This window comes from Ammospiza caudacuta, chromosome 5 (assembly GCF_027887145.1).
Source record: "Ammospiza caudacuta isolate bAmmCau1 chromosome 5, bAmmCau1.pri, whole genome shotgun sequence".
In the NCBI taxonomy this organism is placed as follows: domain Eukaryota; kingdom Metazoa; phylum Chordata; class Aves; order Passeriformes; family Passerellidae; genus Ammospiza; species Ammospiza caudacuta.
Window position 1 is genome coordinate 13,318,983 of NC_080597.1, and position 25,764 is coordinate 13,344,746.

The window sequence follows — 25,764 nt, forward strand, 5'->3', positions numbered from 1 at the left end:
AACAAACAGGATGCCTCTGATTTTACAAAGGAAAACTTGGGATTTAAGGGAGGGACCACATCTGAGAGCGAGCCAGGGCAGTGCTTTCTCCCAGATTCACCCCTCTGATGTACCAGCAGGTCCCCATCACTATACTGGTGGCACCAGGTCCCTGGACAAACCCTGAGGAAGCTGGCACTGAGCTGAGGTGTGCCCAGGGCAGCCAGAGCCCCACATCTCTGGGTGGGAAGGGAGGAGCTTGCAGACTGCTGGAGAAGCTCAGATGGAAAAAATAACCAAGTAGTTCCTTGGGTATTGCATTCTCAAATTGCCTGAATCTCCACACCTGGTGGTGGGCAAACCTTCTCAGTCTGGAGGAGATGATAAAATTGTTTGTGCCCTCTTAGCCATTCCTCAAGGAATTACTGCTGTGATCTAGAAAGAGACTCAACTAGATAATCTATTTCAGAAGAGAACCACCAAGGTCCACACAGCAGAGGGGTTTAGCTCCCCCTGAAAGCACAGATTATAGGGGTCTGTGTTGGCACAAGCCATTGCCCTGCTCTGGGCTCATCAAGCCACTCTGTCCTGCACTTGCTGCTCCAGGACATGGGAGCACAGAACTCCCCATCCTGCACAAAGCTCAGAGCAGCCACCCTCCTACTCTGTAATATTCCTACTGACAACACAGAGAACAACAATTACCAGTTGCCTTGAAGATGCAAAATAGACCTTAAAGACTAACTAGCAAATTAGATAAAAGAAGGTAAAAGTGGGCACACAGGATGAAAAACATAGCTAGGACCAGTGGATAAACAGGTAATGGGGAACATAGGGGCTTCTGTGGCAAAGTTACGCAACAAGAAATAACAGCACGTGCCCTAAGAGAAGTTCAAGGCAAAGTCATCACAATACTAGGGGCTCTCGGTGAATATGACCACCAGAAACACCTTAAGATGACCCTTCAGAACCATAAGAAGACTTCCAGTAAGAGGCAAAGGCCTCTAAATTAATTCTAGGAAAAGTGATGTTCATGCATTAGCTAGGAAATATGCTATAATGAATATGATCAATCATGGTGGAATAAACACCCTGTTGTAAAATTTCACAACACACATCCAGTTAGGGGAAAAGTCCCCCAGATGTGTCCAGCACTGTAATAAAAATGCTTGCTTTCTAATACTTCCAATTTTGTTAAAATTTTTGTTCCCAAGCTGATTTCAGTATCTTGGAGGGCAGGACTAGCCAGAGTACAGCTCATGGCAGTTATAAACTGCTCTTCCCAAAGCATTGCAAAACAGCAGGGTTGGATCCTTGGCCAGCAAATCTTTTGCCTGGGGGCAGAGGGAGGTGAAATGCTGTACACTGGGCTGCTGCATTCATCCAGGAGGAATGAAGGTCAAAGACTTTGGGAGAGAAGAGATAAATGAAAGGAGAAGGCAGCAGTCAGAGCATCCAAACCTACTGGCACTATACCCACAGAAATCCCCTATAATTGTGGTGAAACCTTCAGCCTGGCTAAAAATCAGAGAAAGCCTCTTGGGTGCCCCAAGCTCATGTGGCCCTGAGCAGGTACTCTGAAAGGACCTCTACTAACACCTGAAAAATTCACTGCTTAACCTTTTCTCTTGAATTTCTTCTCCTGTGGTAAGAGAACAGCCTGTCCTCTGCCACCCCAGTGATGTTGCAGAGATTAATGTACACCTGTACAGGATTTTGAAGACCCAAGAGTTTGTCATTATTCCCCAAAAACGCTTCAGAGAGAGGCTTGTGCTCAGCATGCAGCAGCCAAGAGCAGGGCCAGGGCCAAGGACACCCAACCTCCTCTGCCAGCAGCACCCAAGGCAGGAGGCAATGCCAGCAGGAATACCAGGAACACCTGCCATGCAAATCCATGCAATCCCAGCAGGAATGCCAGGAGCACCTGGTATACAAATCCATGCAATCCCAGCAGAAATGCCAGGAGATCTGGCATACAAGCCCCTGTCTGCAAGCCTGTGCACTCTGGTAAGGATTGCCGTGCACTTCAATAATGGATGCAAGAGCAGCTCTGCTCCAGGGCTCAGCAACCACAACCAAAGAGTTGGTGCTGTTCTTACTCCACTCCAAAAGTCCCAACAAAGACCAACATCATGGCAATAAGCAAGAGAGCTGGGTGCCCAGAAAAGCTCAGGAGCCCTGTGTTTCCCCTCCCAGAAACAGTCCTTCCTCTCCAGCTCGTAACAGGCACCAAGAAGAGCCGGGAGGAGAGAGACAGAAAGAGTTAAGCAAAGGTAACAAGAGCAAGAGAGACAACAAAGCACTGACACCCACACACAGGCCCTCAGGTAGTTTCTTGCCACTGAGTCCATCCCAAGAGCCATTCACAGGACTTTTCCATCCCCTGTCACGTGTTAATAATTGCTGTCCAGGGCCCTTCTGCCAATACCTGACTGCAGAGGGGTCAGGGCAGCAAGAGCCACACGGAGCCTGCCCAGCTCTGAGGGAACCTGCAGGACAAAGCAGCCAGCACAGACACTCCTGCTGCAGAAACTATTCAGCTCTTTTCAAAACTTTGCTTTTCAAATCAGCAATAGAGATTTGCTTTCAAAGCTTTGATTTACAAATCACATACAATCAGGAGCATGGACAACATGTGTGAACTGACCATTTAATGCAGCAGTTCAGATCCTGTCAGCTTGGGCACAAGGATCCTGGCTGCTTGATTTGCTCTCTGTTGAGCAGCCCTCCCAGCTTTATAGCACAGGCAAAAGCTAAGATCATCTATCCTGAAATATGCTAGCTCCAGGAATCCTGATTTTCTTGACAAAACCTATTCCAAACAGACAAGCCACTAAAATTTGAAGCACCCTCACAAGTGAATATATTAAGTTGCATCAATATTCATTTATCTTCTACATATCACTTCCCTCATACTTATTTTCTAAACTAAGTACAGTGGAACATTCACCCCAAGTATGCATACTTTTTCATCTTTAAATACACAAAAGAAAGATGCACAGAAATAAACTGTGGAGCTTCACACCTGGAAAAAAACACAGGAGATCTGTTGCTCATTCCAGCATTTCTCTACATGGATGAGATTTCCTTTACAGTGCAGCATCCTGATAGACCTCAGAAACTTAGAGCAATATCCTTTTGCATGCATAATAGTTCCTTCAGTGCATATTCACTTTCATGCAGCCCATCATTCTTTATTTGGAGCTATATTTTTATGCACAAAACAGTAGCTTTCAGAGGAGGCAGGAGTTATTAAAAAGTTCATCTGTTCCAGCTGCTTAATCCTCACTTAAACTCATCATTAATCCTTTTTTTATGACACCATAATTGTCCCTATGGCAACCAATTATGATGTCACAAACAAGATTAGAATTTTAGATAGGGGAACAGAATTAGCTTCTCTGCTATTTGTTTAGGTTCTTAGTGGCTGTCATGCCTGATCAAATCACTGCCCAATGAGTTCAAAACTCTGCTCAATGTCCCACCAACTCAGGGCAAGGCAGACAGAAGCACAGGCATGTGCCCAGTGAAGGATGGAGAGGTGCAGTGCACAGACACTCCCTTCCAGCCCCTCCAGATCACATTCTCAGCTCCTGAAGCAAGAAATCATTGGCAGCTCCAGTGACATTGTCAGTACTCAGCAGTCAGGCTTGTTACAAATGCAATTCATTTTCCTATTAAAGCCTAATCCTTCTTTGGATTCCACTGAATATTCCCCTTCAATGATTTGCTGCAGCAGTGAAGTCCCTGTTAAATACACACAAAACAATCATGTATGGCAAGCAAAGAAAAAGCCCCTGAGCTCACTTATTCCATCATATTTTCTTCTACTTATAAACCAAATAACCACAGCCTGTCATCTTTCTTCCTGCAGAATAATCACAAACACGCTTGAATGCCTGAAGTGATTTACCCTTCTTTAGTCCTTTTTCATTTCATCTATAGCTTTTCAGGCTCCCAACAAATCAAAGGAAGAAAAGAGTAAAACTAATAAAGAGGTCAGATGCCAGCCACCCAGGTGCCATTCAGCACACCATCAACAGCTGGAGGTGTCACATATTCACAATAAAGATGATTTGTCCCCATTCCTTCCCCCCTGCAGGTTTTGTTTGTGCCATTCTGGCGAGGTAAATGAATTAGAGCAACAGCAAATGTTAAGCTAAGAGCAAAGCTCACCAAAAAAGGGACTGTCCCAGGGAATAACATCAGGACCTGCACAGAGGCACCCTCCTCTAACACATGCTCCTTTCAGCAGCCAGGGCTGGCTTTGAACCATTCGAGAGCAATCCTGAGACCAGCAGTCATGGGCAATCCGCGCATTTCACTTCTCTGACAATCTATTGTAGCTCATGGAAAACATGACAAACGTGCCCCCCTAGATGTGCACACCCTAGAGAGGCAAGAGATGTGCTCTCATGTCCTGCACCAGGGCAGAGTCACAGAACAAGGGGCTCCCAGCTGCCCCTGCAGCTGGCAAAGCAGTTCATTTTCGAGATGCAGCTCACAGCAGGCAAAATGGCAACATCTCTATTTGGCTGGAGAGATATTGCAGCACTTTATAAAACTGACACACTTGCCAGCATCCACTAAAAGAAGCCACCACTTCCACTTCAAAGCAGATTTATATCTTGCCAAAAAAAAACCACCCCAAACAGCAACAACAAAACTAAAAAAAAAAAAAAAAATAACACCAAGCAACCAAAAAAATCCCAAGAAACAAAAAGAAAACCCACCATTTTTTTGCAAGAAAAACTCTGTTTTGCCTTTTTTCAATTTGGAAGCATTTGTCAAACACTAAGAAGAATATACATATATTCACCCTGTTTGTAGGAAGGGTCCACATAAAAACTAATATTAAGACAGCTTTCCATGGACTGCCTGCAGTCAGTAGAGATGGACTCTTCCAGAGAACAGTTTGGAGGCAGAATTATGTTGGCAAAATGGTCCTCTGGAGAAGACTCCCTCACATGCTAACAACCATTGAGTAGGGGTAGTGTCCCCAGCCTGAAATTATCCTGCAGAAATAATTCCTCCTCTCCTCATACTGACTTTTTCACACATACCAGCACTCACAATTTTTCCAGAGCCAGCAGGGCGTGACACCAACCATTAAGATGTGCATGTGGGGACTGATTCATCACAGCAGAGCCATTGGAAGGAAATGCATTAGCCTTAATGGCAAGAACTGCACATTCACATGGTCTCTTCCCAAGAAAGTTCTTAAATCCTGTGGGAGGCATATGTCTGGAACAGCAAAACCAGTACAAGCAGACACTGTTCTGTGACTGACAATTCAGCAATCCCTTGTCCAGACACAATTTACTATAACACTGCCTTGCTATTTCACCTCTCTCTTACATTTGTTTCCAGGCTGCAGTTTCCAATACCCTTCAGCCTTACCCTCCTTCCTTTTCTGCCACCCAGACCAGCTGGATGGGAGCTGCTCAGGCCAGAGAGCCAAATCTCACAGAAATTTGACTAGTACAAAATTCTGTTGAGCCCAGCACACCGTGGTGCTCAGCAAGCAGAGCATGGTGGGAGAGAGAGATCCCCATCCTGCCAAGATCCTGATCCAGCTGCTCCATGCTGAGAAAGGAGCAGCAGAAATGCCTGAAGACCTCTCCAGGGCAGGAGCCTTTCCAGCTCTAACACCAGACATCACTTTCTTACTCTCTGTAGGACAAGAGTTGCTGCCAGTAAGTGACTGCTCAGCTTTCTACCGACCAGTTACTTCCACCAGTAGCTGCAGAGGAAGACTCCCAGATTCAGAACATTCTCAGAAAGAAAAGGAAAAAACCAACCATTAACCATACACCTGATGTACATTCAGCTTTCAGACATCCCTGGAGAATGACCTCGCTCTTTAGCTGGAAAAATTTGGATGGCCACCCAATATTACTCTGATGACATATTTTAATCATGACATCAAGAAGTTCCTGCTAGCAGTCAGAGGACAATTTATCTTCCATGTTCCTTCAGTCTCTGGTAGCTCAAAAGAGGCTGAGTGCCATAGGGCTGACCAGCTCTAGATGTGGTCATTACAACACATTCCTATCATAAAAAATGAATCATGGCCAAGATAGTTTCACAAATGCTACCAAATAACTTTGGCCTGCAATCCCATTCATTGGAAAATTCTCATATTTCAGATCAAAACAAAATCACTTTTCTCTTTTGAATCAGAGTGAAAAGAAGAACTCAGGATTATATATATTTTATATATATATAATATAAAATATATTATACATATAATGCAATATATATTATATATGTTATATATAAATATACATTATATATTTATATATAATATATATTTATACATTATATATTATATTATATATGTTATATATATATATATATAAAATATGAATTATAATTTCAACCATTCTATATTTTACTTACAAGATTAATAGATAAATACATTGGTCATATTGTGAGTTTGTTTTTTTTTTTTTTTAAAACAGCATCTTTCCCAGAATAATTTAGTTGGAAAATATTATGTCAAAAATATTTTTACAACGAGAATGTTCCCCTGGGAACTTTTAAGCTACCCTTCTCCACCACAGCAGACTGGAACTACAAGAAAATGCATATATTGTGGTACCTTCACAAGTATTACCTGATGCCAAACTTCCTTAGAATGAGCAAAAGGTCATCATTTAAAAAACAAATGTTTTTTCCTACTCTGTTTGAGCAGACTCTTCACAGAATGGCTTTGAAACCTTTCCTGGGTTTCAGCACACACCCCCAGCTCAGGCACATCAGGCAGGAGCCCTGCAGGCTCACCTGGCTGTCCCCAGCACCTCCCTCACTCACTCACTCACTCACTCACTCACTCACTCACTCACTCAGCCACTGACACACACTGTTGTGCCTGCAGCCACCCATCATGAAGATATTTTCACTGGTTCCCATTTATCCTCCTATTATTTGTGGTTGCACACATAATAGGAGCTGCTTTGTCTGCCTGTGTAGTAAATTTGTCTCATTGTCTCACAACCTCGCTGTGAGAAGCTGTTAGGATTGATTCACAATAGGGCCAACATTTCCATCAAGCAAATATCATGCTCAGCACCTGACAAATTGTGACACTGTTTGCAAAGTGACTGAATCAGGAACAAAAAGCTCCCACGGTGTGTTTGGGTAGGGGTGGCTGGGAATGGGGCTGGAAAAGGGGATCCCATGCAGGAAACAGGGGCTGCTGTCCAGGCACAGCTGGGACACAGCAGAACCCAGGAGACCCCTGTGATTTCTGGGCATGATGCAGGCAGGAGTGGGCAGGAGAGCTGACCTGCCAGGGAGCTGCCTCCTGAGACAGCAAGCTGCGTCTCCTGCAGGAGAGGAATCCACATCTTTCTCTTTTTCACCCATCAGATCAAAGTGGGTGGAGTTGATTTTGGTACCCCAGCTTATTTCTTCCCTCTTTTCTTTCTCTCTGTATTTCACATCCTTATTGACTTCTTTCAAGCTTGGAAAAATTTGTTATAAAGTATTACTCTAAGCACAACTTCCCACCCTTCCTTCCCCTCCGTCTCTCATTTTATAATTGCTGGTGACCCACTGAAAAGCCTATCTTTGGTCATATGGAGGATCCAAAACTCTGAGTGGGTTGAAATAATCAAATCGTTTTTTTATCACCTGCAGCTCCCAGCACAAACAGATGGGAGAAGCAGACACATGGAGCAGGCCCACATCCATATCCTTCAGCAGGCAGTCAGGCTCAGCTTTATGACTGATAAGATGCACAGCCACAGAGGATAGCAAAATAACATCACTGGTGGCAGAAAGGAAAGGCCATTTGGTATCTTGGCACTTCATGTGTAAAATGGGATGATCTCCAATTTTCATGAAGCAAAAGACTTGAGTAATCTTAGGACAAAGGCCAAAGAGCGAAAAAAAAGTGAATTACCTTCTTTTTCTGCTAGGTCAGAGGAGGGGTATAATCAGAGTGTGCTGGAAGTTCTCCCTGCCTCTGTCTCTCCCTGAGCAGAAGGCACTCCCTGCCAATTAGGAAATGAGGAGGAATGAACCCAGCACTTTCAAAGCCATAGGTCAGCTCCTTTTTTCCCTCCATCTCTCTCCCCAAATTACTCATCTGATCTCTTCCCACAGAAGAATAGCACGAGCTGTGAAAGGAGAGGAGCCCCCAGCTCAGCAGCCGTGCCTTACTGGACCAGGTACTAACACAAACACCGAACTCAAAGCCTTTCTTCAGAAAGAAGGGAAATTGGAATTGGAAGAAGCTGTTGTATGGGCAGGAAAATGACAGCTTCAACCCATCCTCTGCTGATGGCAAAATCACATTTCAGTGCTTTCCTTTCTGCACTGAGGAGGTGGGGGTAAGGGGAGGAGAGGGAACTGAGCAATCCAGGGATTAGGGAAAAAATGCCATATTGCCCATCCAAGGGATCAGATTAGGTTTTCCTTTAAAATTCCCTAGTATCTGATCTCTCACATTTTCACCAGACATGAGGTGAAAATTGGAAAGAATGTATTCCTTCCTCTTGAATAGGTGACTAGAAGATTACATATGAGAAAATAAAATTACTTGTGTGTCATATTGAACATCTCACCCAGTTGCAGCCAGAGATAGCTCAGGCTTATGTCCTTCATTTAAAAATAAAATAGGAAAAATTAGCAGAATTTACTCCACTCAGTCTCTTTTTTGTTTTTAATCACATGTGAGATTTTTCTAAACACATTCTTTAAAAGAGAAGCTCACACAACACTCTCTCTGGGTTTGCCCTGTCCCAGACAGCATTTCTTAGAGTGCTTCTGGCTTGAGACTGCCCAGAGGCTTGGATAAACACGCATAATGCTTGGCTTATGTTGTTGATGGAGTCTGGGGTCTGGAGAGCCCAGGCTGTTCCCAGAGGGAAAGACAAGCAGGGTCTCCTCTGGAAAGCAGGAAAGGTGTGCTTCTGCCAGCCCTCCCTTTGGGGGTACCAGAGCCTGCCAGGCCAGACTGCCTGCAGCCATCCCTGCCGAAGGTTATGGGTTTTGTCCCTCTCAAATGGATTAAAGTTTGATTGCTAAGGGGATTTTTGGGGACAGAGCTGCCACTCCTATGCCACTAGACTGAAGGGGCAGCCGTTTCTAAACACCAGATGTAAAATCTGTGAGGGGGCATCTTAACTGCTTCATTGGCCTCAATCCAGCTCCTAGCTGCCCCAGCATCACAGCCAGCATTACTCATCCTTCTCTCTGCTGAAAAAGGAGGAACAAAGTGCTGCCAAGACAGAGGCCAAATAACCCAACACTCGGTAATTCTGCTGTTTGCGCTGGAGCACGGCACATTTATCAAACCGTGATATGGTCCATATCACACTCAAGGAAATGAAAAACACTGCTCTGCTGTTTGCTGTCCAGGACGAATCAAGAATCACAAAGCCAAAAGAGAGCCCAGGCAAGCATCACAGCCCTAGCCTGTACCCAACCCATTGGGAGCCTGCTCCAGCACTGTTTGTTGTGCATCACTGGGGCTTGTCAGACACCTCTCAGCATTCCTTCAGTACCTGAAAAAGCTGGGAAAAATAAAATCTGAAAAGCTGGAGGGGGATGACTAGTGCCTCTTCATTTTTGCCATAGGTTTGTGTTGCACTGACAGAAAGAAGTCAAAAACCAGCCTCTATTCCAATTACACTATAAAAAAGCATGCAACTCCTCTGCAACACAGCCTAGCACTGCAGGGCTTGGAAACTCCCCACACTGCAACTCTAATGGGGAGAAGGAGGCAGCTCATGAGAAACTTGATGGTAAAGAATCAGTGATAAAGCACTGTGCTATAGAGCTCACACTAACCTTGGAGGCAGGAAAAAACTGTTTGAGCAACCTCAATAACTTAAATCTAACCTTGTGGAATGTGAAACCCAGTGTTCATGTAGCTCTGTGTTCTTTGTTCATTGTACCATGGGCTGCACAGCCCCAGGTATATAAATAACACAGAGCACAGGGGTCTGGGTGAAGGCAGGGCAACAAAGGGAAATTATAGAATTAAAAGGACAGAGAGCAACTAAAAAATATAGAAAGACATGAATTCTCTCATGGTAGACACTGGCCAGGGACAAAACTACCTGCTGCAAAGCCAAATGCAGTGCCCTGCAGGAGAAATGACACTTGCAGCTCTTGGCTACCTGCAGAGACAGAAATGGAGAACAAGGAATAGTTTAAGTTCTTTTCACTTAGAGAAGGCCACCCACAACCAACCATGTCAGCTGCATCAGTACTGTTGCTAACTCCTTCTTCAATGTCATTTTAAATCAAGCTAAAAGCTGGAGGTGACTACAGTGCCAGAAGCAAAGGTTCCTACAAGCACAAGCAGCTGGCAAGGCGCTGGTGGTGGATATCCCTTGAGGCAGTAGCATCAAAGGCACTTATCTGTTGTTTCCTATCTGCACCAGGGTTTTTAAAATGCGAATTCTCTCAGTGTCTCAACTTACAAGTAACCTCAAAACTCATAATGAAACTTTATTCACATCTTTGGCATTTCACTTACTTTCACGACAGAGTCCATTGCCCTCTGGGGCTCCATCTCAAACCCACAGATCAGGCTAACATCAGCAATTAGTAATGAGGGACCTGGCCTGGCATGCACCTTCCCATGGCATTTCACTGCCTTCAGAGCACCTGCAGGATGCAGTGCTCCAGGAGGAATGAACCTCGCTGTGTTTTCACCACAAAAGGATACACTCCTGGGATCACTCACTAATTGGATAAAAGCATCAGAACTACCCCATTGCCATCCCTAGAGGAAACTCATTAGCAACCTAATGAAATAAAGTGATGACAGGAAGGTATTTTCTCATCATCTTTTAATGCCAACGGGCTTTAAAGCTATTTTGCTTCCTCATCCCCTCCTATGGTGCCCAGAAACCCCATGGCACCTCTCAGAGCATCACAGGCAGTCCCCTCTCCTGCATAGTACACAACATCAGGGAGCAGTTTCAGAGCACAGAGGGATTCTAGGGTGTTCGACTCACCATCTTTGATGAATCTGTGCAATTGAAGCCTAATCCCTGCTCCACTTGGAAAATGCTCCCCAGTGGGTCAAGCTTCCTGATGAGTCATACAATTTAGAAGAAATATAACCTCACAACTGAGGACTTTCCTGTTTGGTTTTATGACAGGCAAAACTCATGAACCTTTGAAAGAAATGAGAAATATTGAAACAAATTTTACAATTTTGAAATCCTTTGAAGTTGGCGAAATTACAAATATTGAAGCAAGTTCTACATAAGCGTAGTGCTTCTAATAATTATGTCTCTATTAAACATTATAATTTTTTACTCCTTCTCTAAAAAGCATCAGCTCATACCCCCAAACACTTCTGTATCATATAGCCTTAATATGCACATATTTTAGATGTACATATTAAACACAAACTCCTTAGTAACAGCGAGGGAGGAATGGATAATTTTGAATAAATCTGAAAAGGATATTAGAAAGCAAGACAAAGTATTTGCCCACCACATTTCCACTACCCACACCTCTGACCACTAAACACCTTCCCCCAAGTCCCTGGGCATTGAAGAAGAGCCCACATCTCTCCTCCAAGAGCTCTTGCACGGAGTCAGACCACCAAAAGCACCAAAATCATTTATCTGTGCAGTGCATCTGTGGCCCAGCTGGGGTTACAGGGCTGCCAGCTGCACCACTGCCCATCAGTGACCTCCTTGCTGATGCTGCACACCTCATTGGCAGCCCAAGGGAAGGGCATCCTCATCTTCTCATCCCTCTTGTTTAGCCACAGGGGGAGAAATGAAGTGTTCAATTATACCTCAATCTTGAGTACAATTAGACACCTCCCTTCTCTCTGACTGCCTGGCCATTTGGCTACAGCAATGGAATTAGTGTCAGGTAGCCGTAGGGCTGGTGAGCTGCAAATCTTTATATGTAGACTTTAATGTTATAACTCCATTCCCCACCCCACCCAAAAAAAAAAAAAAGGCATGAAACCAAATCATGAAACAGCACTTTCCCATTAGGAACTGTAAGTTTTGAACCTATCTAAGCTTTCAAACAGCTGTTAAATGGAAAGGGATGCTGGCAGTGCCATTCAGAGCTGCGTTGGAATGGAAATCCAGAACGGAAAGGTTCAGGACCTCATTACCAAGGTTTTCCTAGCACAAGTGTTTCAAACTACCAAAGTTCCTCAAAAATGCAGTATAGATAGGTATTGGGAAATACCTATCAGGCTCAATTCCAGAGCACAGGTAAGGTCAGCCCTACACCAGCTTTCTTTGTCATGGAAACATTATTTATTGATCATTCATTCCTCAGGAACATCTAGCAAATCCTTCCCTTTCCCCTCAGCCTCTTCCCCAACTTTATGCTGAGCCATTTCACTAAATTAACTGAAGGTGTTGAGACATTCAGAAGGAGAATTAGTGCCCTGTGGCAGCCTCAGGCTACAGAAGATGTTTAAAAAGGAACCCTCCCACTCGCTCAATGAATTAAGTCAGAAGCAAAACTTCATAGAATCAAAGAATGCTTTGGTTTGAAAAGGATCTTACAAATCATCCTGATACAACACCCCATCCATAGGCTGAGACAATTTCCACTGTCCCAGGTTGCTCAGAGCTCCTTCCAACCTGGCCTTGGGCACTTCCAGAGATGGGGCATGCACAGCTTCTCTGGGCACCCTGTGCCAGTGCCCCACCACCCTCTTGGGAAAGAGTTTCTTCCTAATATCTAATCTAAACCCATCCTTTTTCTGCTTAAAGCCATTATCCCTTGTCCTGTCACTACATGCCTTTGTAAAAAGTTCCTCTCCAGCTTTTCTGTAGGCCCCTTTTAGATATATTTGGGTATATTATACTCCAAGCAAGATCAAATTATAATATTCATGCACAGCTGTCCTCTGCCTCTCCCCCAGCCTTCAGGTTTTCTCTGTAAGTTGCAGTTTCAATCCTTTTCTCTTCCAGTCTCTTTTTGGCCGGGATGAGAGGTCTTGCTCTAAGTGCTAGGGTTGAAGATCTGTTCCCACTTTGTCCCACAGAATCCATCTGCACTCTAAAATAAGTCTCTCTGTGTTCCTTTCCCTCTGTTTCTCAAAGTGCACCTACAAAAATTCAGGCTGCCTTTGTCATTGATTGTCACAGATTACAGCCCAACAGGTGGAAAAAGCTGAGACAACATCCAATGGACAAGAATTACACTTTTAATTTGAGGTAAGGCTCTGACCAGCACACTAGATTTTTTTTGGAGTCAAAAACCAAGCAGCCTCTTCCTTGACACTACTTTGTCTCCTACTTTGTTTGTGGATCTCTTCTGCAGACTCAGATGGGGGACTGTGATCTTTTGTAAGAGAAAAAATTCTGGTGAAATTTAAGGTAGAAAAACCTCTTTTTTTCCTAACCAGAGTCATCCCAAGCCCAGTGTTTTCCTCAGAGACCAATTCAAGCGCTGACTGGAGTAGCCTGTGCCAGTATGTGGCACACATTAGACAAGGTGGTGCTGGTGTGAGGACTGCACACATCTTTATCTCCATGGACAAAATCCTCCCTGAATTCCTTTCTAGGCAAAACACAAAAGACAAGTTTCCAGGTAGAAAAATAAAAGCCTTTAGGAGCTGGCTGAGAGGCAATCAGCTTTCCTGCTCACAAAGTGGGCTGCATGTGCCTCAGCAAGAGCCTCACCAGGAGCTCAGCATCCCCAGAGAGAGGGTAAAGGGAGAATCCAGGGGCTGGCACAACATGGCACCAGGGAAGGAATTGCACATCCACACCAGCAGACACAGGGAAACAGAAAGGACAAGCACTGTATAGACAGAAATGAGAAGTGAAACCAGAGAGATGTGGGGCCTTTTAAAGGGAGAGAAATGAAAACCTGGGACACAGCTCTTGGCACTGCCCTTTCCATCAGACCTATGGCCTTGCCATGAGCAAGCACATTAACGTTTTGCATGCATAAACATGCATTACCTTAGAGAAAGGGACAGAAAAAGGCTGAAAACTCACACACCATACATTGGAATTAGCAACATAATGACAACATAAGGTTGTTGCTGTTATGTTGTCATTTATCCTTCATCTTTGTCCCTGGATATTTATACAGAGCATGCACCAAGGCCCACAAGCACACAGCACACTGTGGTGTGTATTTCTCAGCCCACAGAGGGCCCAGCAGGTTTTGGTGAAAGCACAGATGGTTTTCCCACATGATTGCAACTTCTAAAACACACAGCAAAATCTTTCATGTTCATGTCCTACCATAAAACCTTCTTCACCCTGAAGGGACATCACTTTAGCCACACACAGCCCCCAAATACCCAGCACTAACCCACACAGAGACCCCTGCAGTCTCCCTACACACACATGGGCTTCCCTAGAGATGCTCTCAACCCTTTTTTTTCAGATATACCCCATCCCACGCCACTTTCCTTTGCTAAGGGCAGCAAGTCATAGAATCATTCAAAACCTAAAAGAACCTAAAAATGCCCCCAGACCAACACTGGACACGTGGGTGAACATGTACTCATATACTTGAGTTCATGCATTACTTCCACTCACAAAGAGCTTTTAAAGAACCAAAACAAGAACTTTGTAAAGCGAGACAATAGAAGAGTTCCAAATTTCTACATACATTGTATTCCAAGGCAAAGTTTTTCACTGACAGTTCTGTAACTGGAAGTGGATACAAAGATGTGAGGCTGCCACTCCTGACTTTTTATTATTGTTATTCTTTCCCCCATTCTTCCTTTCTTTAACATTTGTGAAATCTTTTGTCTGACTGTGACGTGTGTATCTCATGCTGCATGTACCACAAAGCAACAGAAAGAGCACAGGAGATTGTTGCCTATCCACATCTCCTTCACAAAACCTCAGCCAAGCTGCCAATTAATTTTTTTAAAAAAAATTTAAAAAAACAAACACCCAAACAATCAAAAAAATAACCAAACAGAGCTATCAAAAGTCTGGTGAGGCTTCAAGAAGATCATTTCAGCCCCATGGCTGACCCAGGAGAGAAGAAGTGACTACCTGCTCGTTTATTCCAAAGGACTAGAGAGAACAAAATCGGTTTTCCACTTCATCAAAGTTATGTGGCACCTGATTCAGCACTTTTCACACGATGAAATTTTCCACCTGCAGGGCAATCTGAGTGTACAGGTCCGTGCCTGTGCTACACAACAGCTTCATTATGTGCCCACAGAGGCTCACCCTTTCGGATCACTGGTGCACTTATCTCATTTTGACTATGTACATAATTCCATTGCAGCTCGTGTGTCATTTCAGTCAGAGTCACCACTCACAGCACCTCTTTTGTGAGGTGCTGCTAAGCCCAGATACAGAAGGGAGAAGGTCAGACACGCTTTAAATTCAAAGAGAGTCCCTTCACTTTGTGCTGCATAGAGAGACATTGATGGCCAGACTGGCAGCCTCATCTCAATGTCAGGAGGGAGCCTTAAATGTCAACTTGATTTTCCCATGGTAGCATTCTTCTTTCTGACTATCCTAGCATTTTTCTGCATTTTGCTGCAGCACAGAGCTTCCACCTCAAAGCTTTATAAATCAAATGGCTTCATGAAGGCCCCCTCATGTACCAAAAACATCCAGTCATCTGCTTTGGGTGGAAATGGCAAAATGGTGATGAAAGTCTTGGGTGACAAAGTAAATCGAGTTACTGTTGCACGAGTGGGTGGTAAGAAGACTGCACAGTCCCTGCCCACAACTCCTAACAAAGACAGTTGCATGCAGATCCTCTGAGATTAGGCCAGAGAGTGATAATTATTTCCTTGACATTTGGTAAAAAATAAAAACCCATCCATCATTTTCATGCAGAGTAGCTGCACTCATTTATAGCATTAGAATGCATTAATATTCAAAGAAACTTAGGTAAAATAAAACAATCAAAAGATCAAAGGCTTGTGTTGGGTGTTTTCATTTTTACAAATGTCATTCAGCTTAAGTTATAAATAATACTTCACAGTACACTAGTGAATGCTGTCACATTTCATAAAACAATTAAGCCTTAGTAATAGGAAACACATCTATTTTCCTGTCTATATTTAATATTTACTGAGGAGTGATGCGTGTCTTATGACTGTTATCATGTCTGAAAACAAAAGAACACAAATAATGAGGATGTATTCAAATTTACATTTCTACTTTGGTCCCCATCTGTAGTCTCAGGTACTTAAATGCTCATCAACAGTGACAGGGTTTGTGTAATAAGGATTTCCCAGAATTTCCTTGCCATAACTTTTCCCCCTTCAAAAGCAGTGATAAAACCTGCTCTAATTATAACTGCTGTGCCAGGGCAGGCAAGCAGCTCCTGCTGATGGTGCAGGGGGAGAGGCCAGCTCCATTCTTGCCTTCTGCTGGCAGAGGAAGGGTCGGGAAAGCACGCAAGGCACATCCCAAACAGATCCATTTGGCACGAGGGGCAGAAACTCCAGCCAGGAGAGCCCAAACCCCCTCCTTGCGGTGCTCTCACAGTGACTCTCTGCTCCAGGAGTGCAGCTGGGTGCCCGGGGGACTCGGGCAGCCAAGGAAAGAGCACCTCCAACCTCTCCATCACCAAAAGGGCCACGCACGGCTCCCTGCCGGAATCCCCTGTCTGGCCAAGGGCACGGCAGGAGCACGGAGCTGCCAGGACAATGCCAGGTAGCAGCACAGGACTCTGAGGTGTTCATTAATTACAGCCCCACACTTGGAAACTCCTGGCTCAGGGAGGAGCAAAACCTCTAAAGCCTGCCACCCACTGCCTCAGTCAGGAGTTCTCAGCCTGGTCAACATGAAACTGCATTTCTCTAGGAAAACTGTTCTCTGGTGACAGGTGTTTGCCAAGCATCACCTGAGCTCTCACAAGACGGACATTAAAAATTACAACTTCAGTTTTATTTACAATGCCACTAATCAAGATTCCCTGAAATTCTAGATAATAATTAATTAAGAAATTAAAAACCATTTGCACTATTGATTGTTTCAGTTGGCTTGCCTTGTTTTGATTTTTAGGGATGATCTTTTGTTTGGTTGGGGTTTTTATTCATTTATTTATTACTTTTACTATTTCTCTAAGCTTAATTAAATGACAAGACTGCATTTCAGATTAGATTTTGGAGGTGCAAATACCTGCAGGAGACTGCCAGATAATGCTTTATTTTCCAGGTTTCCTCCTACCTTAGCTTTTTATTTTATATTCTTACTAAGCACCTATCCTTGGTACAATCTGAATTTCTCTTTATATCACAACTTACTTCAGGAAAGCAACTTTAACTCCTACTTAATCTAAAAGACATCAGAATGTCCCTCACAAACTTTGCAATGACAAAATAACAAAAACTAAAGGGAAAAAATATTACCTCACAGCTTTCTGTTCCAATGTCTTGTAAATAATCTGCTGGGTATAGAAATGTATGGGGTAAATACTATTCTGAGAACCAAACTGTAAAAAGCATTTCTCTCAGGCAGATGTGCACATTTAATTCACTTTTCAGTTTTCATTTGCCAATCTTTTAACAGCGGGGCGGGAAACTGAACTTTTGGTTTTATCAGTTTATTAAAAAAAATAAAGAAAAAAAGTTTTTCATTCTGTAAGCCAACGTGTCAGATTTTCAGCAGAAGAGCCAAAACATCGTTAAGATATTTAACTCCTTATGTGCAGGGTAAAACATAAATCAGGGCTAAGAATTGCTGCTTAGCTGCTGGCATCCTGATGTCAGCATCCAGCCATGGAGTGGATGGCTTAAGAGATGAAAAGGGAGATTTGAGAGATGAAAAGGGAGATTGCTACCTGAAAAAGGAGATTTGTGTGGCTGTCACTCTCTTTGGAAGGCGACAGGGGCTGCAAGGGACCCAAGGTTCTGTTTGCAGTCCCCATCCCGTCCTGTCCCATCCCTTCCCTCTGTCCCGGCGGCTGCCCCGGCTGATCCCAGGAGAAGGAAGATGCACTCGAGGGATCTTCCAGCCATGGACACGGGAGCAGCCACACTCCAAAGTGCTCTAAATCCATCAGGTCCCACTCAGGCAGGGACAGTGGCACATCCCCCACCGTGTGTGTGTGTGTCCCCAGTTCCAGCACAGTGCTGGGGACAGAGCACAGCAAGCGCGGATCAGCTCCCAGCGGATCGGACAGGACAGCGAGCCCTGCCGAGTGCCAGCTGCAAGGTGGGTACGTCTGGGAGCATGGGAGCAAGGCCATGGGCGTTGTCAGGCTCCCCACCTAGCATACCTGTGCTATTTACAGCAAGTTTTTCCTCCTGCTGGCTTGAGTGGGGGGACAAACACGCCCACGTTGGTGTTTGCTACACAAAATCGTGACGTGTTTAATACAGCGGTTTCTGCGTTTCAGGCTACAGGGCACATCGGTACAAAACATTGATTTCTGGACATGTTACTCATAGTTTTGGTGCCATTCGAGAGAAACTAACAAGTTCTCTGCAAGCAACAGCAATATCAGCTAATTAGAGATGTGTTACATTGAGGATATTTGCTGTTCAACAACAAATTAAAAGTGAAGATAATACTTTAAGCCCAGACTCAGGCAAACTGCAGTTCAATAACATTGTCACAGCAGAAGGTTTTCTTCTTTTTTTCCCCTGTAACAATTCCCTGACCTCCCATTTCACTCCTTCAACTGCTACCACCAGTTTTATTCTTTTACGTGCATTTTCATGCACCTTTATTATTTTAAGCAAGTTGCAACTGTTGGGGTTTTTTTATTCCTGAATGTATAAAAACAGCTCTACAGGTGTGTATGGCAATGTAATGCACCTGCATAGAGCCCTCAATGAGCTGTTTGAAAGGCTCTGTGAAGCCTTGAATAATTTCTATTGTGCCAGTGGGTAAGGGAGTCCAAGCGCCAATGTAAATAGGTTTTCCTGGACCTAACATAGCCATTTACATTCACAAATGTATTTCAGCACCATAAATTACTGAGGGAAATGGTAGCAATTTAAAGAGACTGGGGTTACAGGGTGTGGAGAACTCAGTGGAGGTCCTCTGTGGAAGTTTTATACTCTTCTATCTATCCAGATTGTTCTCATTATGGATAAATGATAAAGTGAATATTATCTGTAGGAAACCAGCCATAAACGAGGAAAAGGTGTGGAAATCCACGGGTGGAAAGAAAATTTACTTTCTTGCACGTATCTTAAGTCAAGTAGAATGAGTGATAGGCATCAAGAGGTGCTTAAGAAAAGGCTTTGATATCTGAAAGTTCAGGACTTGTTATATGCTTGCATAGATGAAGGAGAGGAGAAGGACGAAAAAAACCCTACATTTCCCTTAAAAGCATCTAACATTAAACCCTTACAAATACTGACCATGCAGCAAACTTAAAGAATACCCACAACTTTAACACACTTCTCAACAAACAGCAGAACATTAGAAACAGATTTCACTATCTTCTCTTCCCTACCCATGCCACCCCCCAAAAAAGCCACTAAGAAGACTTATTGCAAACTCCTTCCTTTCTGTCCCAAGAGCAAACACAAGACCAAACCTGTTTTGTTAGCAGCCACCTTATTTCAGCACCTCAGACTTTGCCTTTACCTGCAAGGGATTTGCCCCTAAATGGCACAAGCTAAGAAAACTGTCAGGGTAGAGATGCAAAAGCACCCAGAGCTGGCTGATGCAATGTTTGTTTCAGAGGTATCCACTAAGTTTTCATTCTCACATCGCTCACCTGACTGAGTCCAGGATGAATCATCCCAAACTTCACTCTCACTGCTGGGACCATCTGCCCTGCTGGGGAAAGCCTCTCTGCACACATCAGGTATTATATAAAACTCAGCTAGGAAGAGTGTTTAATTACATCATCTGTAAGCCCTGCCACATGCAGAGCTTAGACCAGCTCCTAAGTTATCCCAGCTGTAAACTGGCAGCACATTGAGCATCCCCATGGCTGGGGAGAGCCTTCAGCTAATTTACCTGGGGCTAGAGACTCTTTCCTTGCAGAGACCAGTAACAGCTCTGTGTTTTCTGCCCTCCCAGCTGAGGGGGCTCATCCCTGAGCACACTAGAACATTAGTTACTGATGGCGTGCTGCCTCCACAGGGGCTCTGCAACCAGAATTAGGTAACACTCAAAAACTTTTTGGCACGGACCTTCTCAGCCAGCAATCCTTTTGGGCAGATGCTGCCAATTAGCAGCTCCTAGCTGGGAACAGAGGAGCAGACCAACCCCACCGACGCAGGTGTATTTACAGGAGGAACAAAAAACACTTATTTGCCATCAGACACGTGAGGCAAACGCACAGCCATGACAAGAGAAGACCGTGATTATGGAAGTACCGTCCCGCTCAGGCCCCAGCGGGGCATGTGGCACCCGGGGGCTGTCACTGGCGGCCCCCAGCCCGCAGCCACGCCTGGGCACAGCACCCCCCTATCTTGTCTTATTTTATCAGCCCCCCATCTTATCTTATCAGCCGCCGGGGCTTACGCAACGGCGGCGGGCGCGGGTGGGAGCGGGCAGGGAGGGGACACCGCACTCCGGGAGAATCCCCACAGCCAAACCCCCGCGGGGAGCAGCGCTGCCGCCAGAAGGGCTTTTCCCATCCCCTTGAGGAGCGTTTGGAGGCGCCGGGATCACGGGCGGCTGTGTTCCCACTGAAAAGGGCAAGCTCTAATCCCCAGCCAGCCGGGCAGGAGCCCCGCTCTGGCTCGGAGTAACTCCGAACTTCACCCGCGTTCCCCGTCTCGCTCCCCATCTCCCCTGGCGCTGCCGCTACCCCGAACCTGGCGGCAGCAGCAGGGCTGGGAGCAGCTCGCTCTCTGCCTTAAGATCTGGGAGAGCTCTTTCGGACTTCGGGATGAAGAAGGAGCCCCGTAGGCGTCAGGCGGGTCCGGCGGTGCCGCGGCCGGGCAGCGGCGTGAGGGCAGCACCGCCGGACCCTCGGGCCGCCTCCCCAGGCAGCGAGAGGCGCCCGGCCGGCCGGCACCCACCTGTAGGACACCTGCTTCCTGAAGGTGAGGCTGCGCAGCTTCTCCTCCAGCGACTCGTCCGCCGCCGACAGCCCCTGCTCCTCCGGGATCCCGGCGGCGCCCGCCGCCTCCCCGCCGCCCTCGGCGCCCCGGCAGCCGCCGCCCGCCGCCCCCGTCTCCTCCCCGCCGGCCGCGGGGGGGTTCATTGCGCCGGGGCAGCGGGGCCGAGCAGCGGCAGGAGGCGGGGGCAGGGGAGGCCCGGCCGGCGGCTGCAGGCGCTGGGGGGCGGCCGGGGCGCCGCAGCTCCCGGGGCCGCGGGGCGCGCTGCGAGCCGCGGCGGCTGCAAATGGCAGCGCGACCGCGCAGCATCCATCGGCGGCCGCACTGCAGCGGGGCATTGTGGGAAACTCCTGCCCGGCCACGCCCCCGCCACGCCACGCCCGCCGCCGGCCAATGGCAGCGCCGCGCCCCCGCCGCGCCCCCGCGGCCGCGCCCCACCGCGCCACGCCCCGCGGCCGCGCCCCGCCACACGCACCGAGAGCATCTTCCGAGAGAACAACTTCCCATCACACCGAGAACACATCCCGAGAGAACACCTTCCCAGTGAACACCTTCCCGAGTGAGCATCTTCCCGAGCGAGCACAGGAGCCCCGGGGCACTCAGCGCTGCCCTCGTCTTCCAATCGCTTCCAATTTGCCCCCCTGTGATCTCTGTTTGGTGCGCTGAGTCTCAAAGCGCCCAGGGGCAGAGACACCTGACGAGCATCACGGTGCCCTTCCATAAAGTTAGTTGTACTCCCACCTTATCCCTTTCTTCATTAGGGGACACTAAGGAAAACTTCAGAGGGAAGTGTCAGCGTGTTTCAGCACAAGAGGTGACAGTGACAATAAGATTGAAAAGTACAGAAAAGGTTGAGGTCTGCGGCTATACAGAAATTATTGCAGGAATTATTGCAGGTCTGCAGTTATACAGAAATTACTGTAGGAATTATGCACAGACAGTGCTTTGTTTTCAGTATGCAAAAGTTCCCTGTGGTAATGCAATCCAAAATAGAAAGACATTAAAAAATAAAAAAAAAAAAAAAGAAGAAGCATGAACAATTATGCTCTACAGAGAAGGCAAAGCCTGCAGGAAGAGATTTCAGTAACTCCTGTGCTCCACAGATGGCTCCCCTAAGCAGCCTTGCCTCTTCTGTGTGAGCCCTGTGCCAATCAGGTTCGTGGCAGTCAAGAGATTCCTTACACCTGATCCTCGCTGCTTTCCAATTCCATCCCCAGATTACATTTAATTACTAGTGAAGCATGTAAAGTATAATTAAGCAATGTGAAACCCTTGCTTATTAGAAGTAAAACTAAGGTTCTTATGCAGGACTGTAAAAGGAAGGTCTGGATCCTCCTCTGAGCTGTGTGCAGAGATCTCCAAACCAGCATGGAGCTCCACTGGAACCATTGGTCCTTTTCCATTGAGAGCTGGGAAGTCTCTGGTTGAACTTCCAGGGAAATCAGCAGTGAATATTCCTTGTGAAAGCATTAAATTTAAGACTATGTAACAAATGTTTTTTGCAGAACCAAACTAAACCATTTTGAGTTGGAGCTGTCAAAGAGCAGTTCAGAGCCAGCCCAAAAGTCAGCTTCGAGGATGGGGAGTGATCCCTCTCTTATTAGTGCTGTTTTGAGGTTTTGTCATTGGTGAAAGTTTTGTGGCCTGTTGCCATGAGAAGATGCCAATGACATGCGCTAAAAAACCTGTAACTGCAAATTAATTTTGCACTGGGAGAGCAGAACACTGTGCATCATCTCACAGCTTTATTCTCTCAGCCTCTGGCCCACATGAGAACAGCTCTGTCACCAGCTCTGTGCCCCAGCTCCACCTCCCCCAGAGCATCTGGAGCACAGCCTAACAGCCCATCAGGGTTTCCTACCCCCTCTCCAGTGAAGATCCATGCCACTGAGCCACCTCCTCCTCCAGCACAAGCTCTCCTGCAGCTCCTGCTTGTCAATAACCCTTCTTTTATCCACATGACCAAATTTACACCCTGCTCCGGGATCACCTATTTTTCCTCTGACTGCTGCAATTTGCATGACTCATTTGCAACATGGAGAGCTAAATTGACTTCCTTTGCCTTTTTTTTTTCTGAATATGAGCAATTATGAGAGAGTCTGAGGCTCGTGAAGGAAAGCCCTGCTTAGCTATTACACCTGTGGTGGGGCTGCCAATCCCTGTGGGTACAGGAAGGCAGCAACAGTGGAAACTTTGTGGGAGTATCACATTTGCTCCAAGGTGTGGCTGCAGAAACACCACCGGGCCAGGAGGGAAAGCATGAGCACGAAAATAGATTTTTAGCAGGTTTTGCCAGTATCTGGGATTATCATGCAAACAAAAAATCCTAACTCCAAGGTCTGGGTTAAGTGCTGTCAGGTTAAATGGAGCACCTCACCCCACTCCGTGGTGCCTGCCCTGATTGTCTGGGAGAGCTGACAAGGTTCAGCAGGTGGGGAGCTCTTTTTCCTGGGTGGGAACTTCTCACCACACTGCATGCCATGAACAGCAGGGTGGATGGTGGGAATGATGGAGGAGCTGCAGCGAAAGGAGGGATTTCAGCCTTTTGGAGTAAAGCCAAGGGAAGGTTTATTCCACTACTCACATGCCTGTAAAATCCCATTTTGAACACTCCAGTGTGCACAGACTGTGTGCACTGTGGTAAGTTTTATTGCAGTGGGAGGGACTGAAAATTCTTTTTCTAATAGAAAAGAGATGGATATATGAAAAAGGAGATTGGGGAGGAAAAGGATGAGGCAACCTTACTTGTTCAGTGTGCCAGGCTAGCTAGTGAGAAGCCAGGCTAGCTAGTGAGAAGTCAGTCTACTTAAATGCTCCATATTCCTTAAATTCACACAAAATTCAATCCCAGGTTAGCCCCCAACATTCAATGAAAAAATATAAAACATATAAAAATATATTTATACACATAGACATGTGTATGCATGTATCTGCATCTCCTCGAATTGTAAATATTTTTTTTAATGTGGCATAAAAGGCCAGCTTCGCTTTCCAGATCCAATGCTGATAGATTGGATCCACCCACAGCATCATTCCCTTTTGGACAACATCTGAAGGTCTAGTGGAGCACTGCTCATCCGCTGGGAAACTGAGGGATGCTGAGGCTCAGCAAGGAGGGACCCACCACAGCTGAGCAGATCAAATGCAGATTTTTATCAAAAAGGTTTTAAAAAAAGGGCTAACCAGACCCTAAGCATTGCTTTAGACAGAGAAAATGAGACAATCCAACAGTCATGAACTTATTCTTATCTTCCCTCAGCTGTGCCACAGTAAAGACAGGGGCCAGAACTTTTAATTTCCTTCTTACTGGAGAGATAAAAAATAGTAATTTTATAGCAATGTATAGAACTCGTGCAAATAGAGTGTAAGACCAATTCAATAATGAAAGCATAACCATTTGAAGCCCACAGGGAGACAACACCAAGAAAATAAGAAACCAAATAAATCACTTTGACTTTTTGAGGAACAAACTGGAGTGAGACAAGACATGCAAGCATTATTATCCATTAGAAAGGAAATATGCTTTTGTTTCCAATTGCTATCTCCTTTGAATCACCTTGCTTTGCTTAATCTCAGTGTGATTTGCAGAGAGGAGGAAGCTACCAGCGGCTTTGCAGACCAGGAATCTGAAGCATGGAATAAACAGGGCAAGCCAAATTCACCAGCATGCCATGACCATGAGGCTCATGGTACTAAAAAAATCCTAAAGCAAACAAATCAGGAAAGGGAGCATCAGGAATGAATCTTCCATGAAATACCTTCAAGGGGGGTGAAGTCTGTGCTGCTGTAACGCAGGTACAAACAATAGCTAACAGCACAAGGAGAACAATTTCTACCCAAGCATGCCATGAGAGGCATCCTGAGCTGCATTTGGACATCCTCCCTCCTGTCCTGCAAAAAAAAAAAGGAGCATCAAAATCCAGCCTTGGAGTCAAACAGCAAGATGCTTTTCCAACAACAGCATGTCCTGGAGGCTGGTAGGTAGGGAGGCTGACAGCTCATCACACAGCATTTCCCCATTGTGTGGGGGGTTCTTTTTCAGTCACAGGCTCCCTGCAGCATCACCTGCTGTGTGATGCTTCAAGGGTCACAAGGAGATTGAGGAGATTCTTAACCAGTGGCTAATCACAGGCCTGTGCTTTGTTTGCTTGGAGGAACTGAGCTCAGCTAAAGCTAAGCTGAGGGTAACTTTCCCAATCAGTCACAGTCTAACGATTTTCCTCTAAAAATGCTATATATGTCTTGATGCTGCAAACAAGTGCCCTGGATCAATAGTCCTGGCAAGGGAAACTGCCTCTTTGGAAAGCAAGAGGCACACGGGGTAGATCCTTGGAGAAGAGCTTCCTTTTTTTTTTCTTCCATCACTGCCAATTTCTTTTGCTCCTTTAACCTCTTTAGCACCAAATCAAAGCATTTCTGAAAACCCACATCAGCCAGAAATTTAGTGCAGGCCACAGTGTTCCAACTTCCATGGCATGCTGCCTTCCCCAAACTCTAGAGCAGCCTTCTCTAAGAGGCCTTGGGAAGGACGCACCAAAGCCATCTCTCACTCCCATTTTCAGTTAAACTGGAACTATTCCTCCATTGCTAGTAGCTCCTGTGGAAGATAAATTCTTGGTTGCTGTTCTAGGGATACATGGTACTCATCTCTGAGGTCTCCTTCCCAGTAGAAAACTGGCATAAAACAAATTAATGTACATTTGGGGTGCCAGATATGCACAGGTAATTTTCACATTGGCACTAGGTCATCCACAGTCCAGTTCCCTGGGTGACCAGCTGTTGTGATGTTGTGGGTCCCCAGGGTGAGGTGAGAGATGAGAATCTGACTCCAAGCTCTCAGAAGGCTGATTTATTATTTTATG

The 25,764-nt window shown here is 45.7% G+C and overlaps 1 protein-coding gene across 4 annotated transcripts in view; it reads right to left on the reverse strand.

Moving 5' to 3' along the window:
- DGKI (diacylglycerol kinase iota) overlaps positions 1 to 21,053 on the reverse strand; it is a 199,452-nt gene extending 178,399 nt beyond the window's left edge. For all 4 annotated transcript variants that reach the window (XM_058804468.1, XM_058804466.1, XM_058804467.1 and 1 more), the window contains exon 1: positions 20,864 to 21,053. In XM_058804468.1, the coding sequence (XP_058660451.1) occupies positions 20,864 to 21,048 (185 nt within the window). In that variant the 5' untranslated portion in view covers positions 21,049 to 21,053. The remainder of the gene's footprint in view (positions 1 to 20,863) is intronic.
- Between the last annotated feature and the right edge of the window lie 4,711 nt (positions 21,054 to 25,764).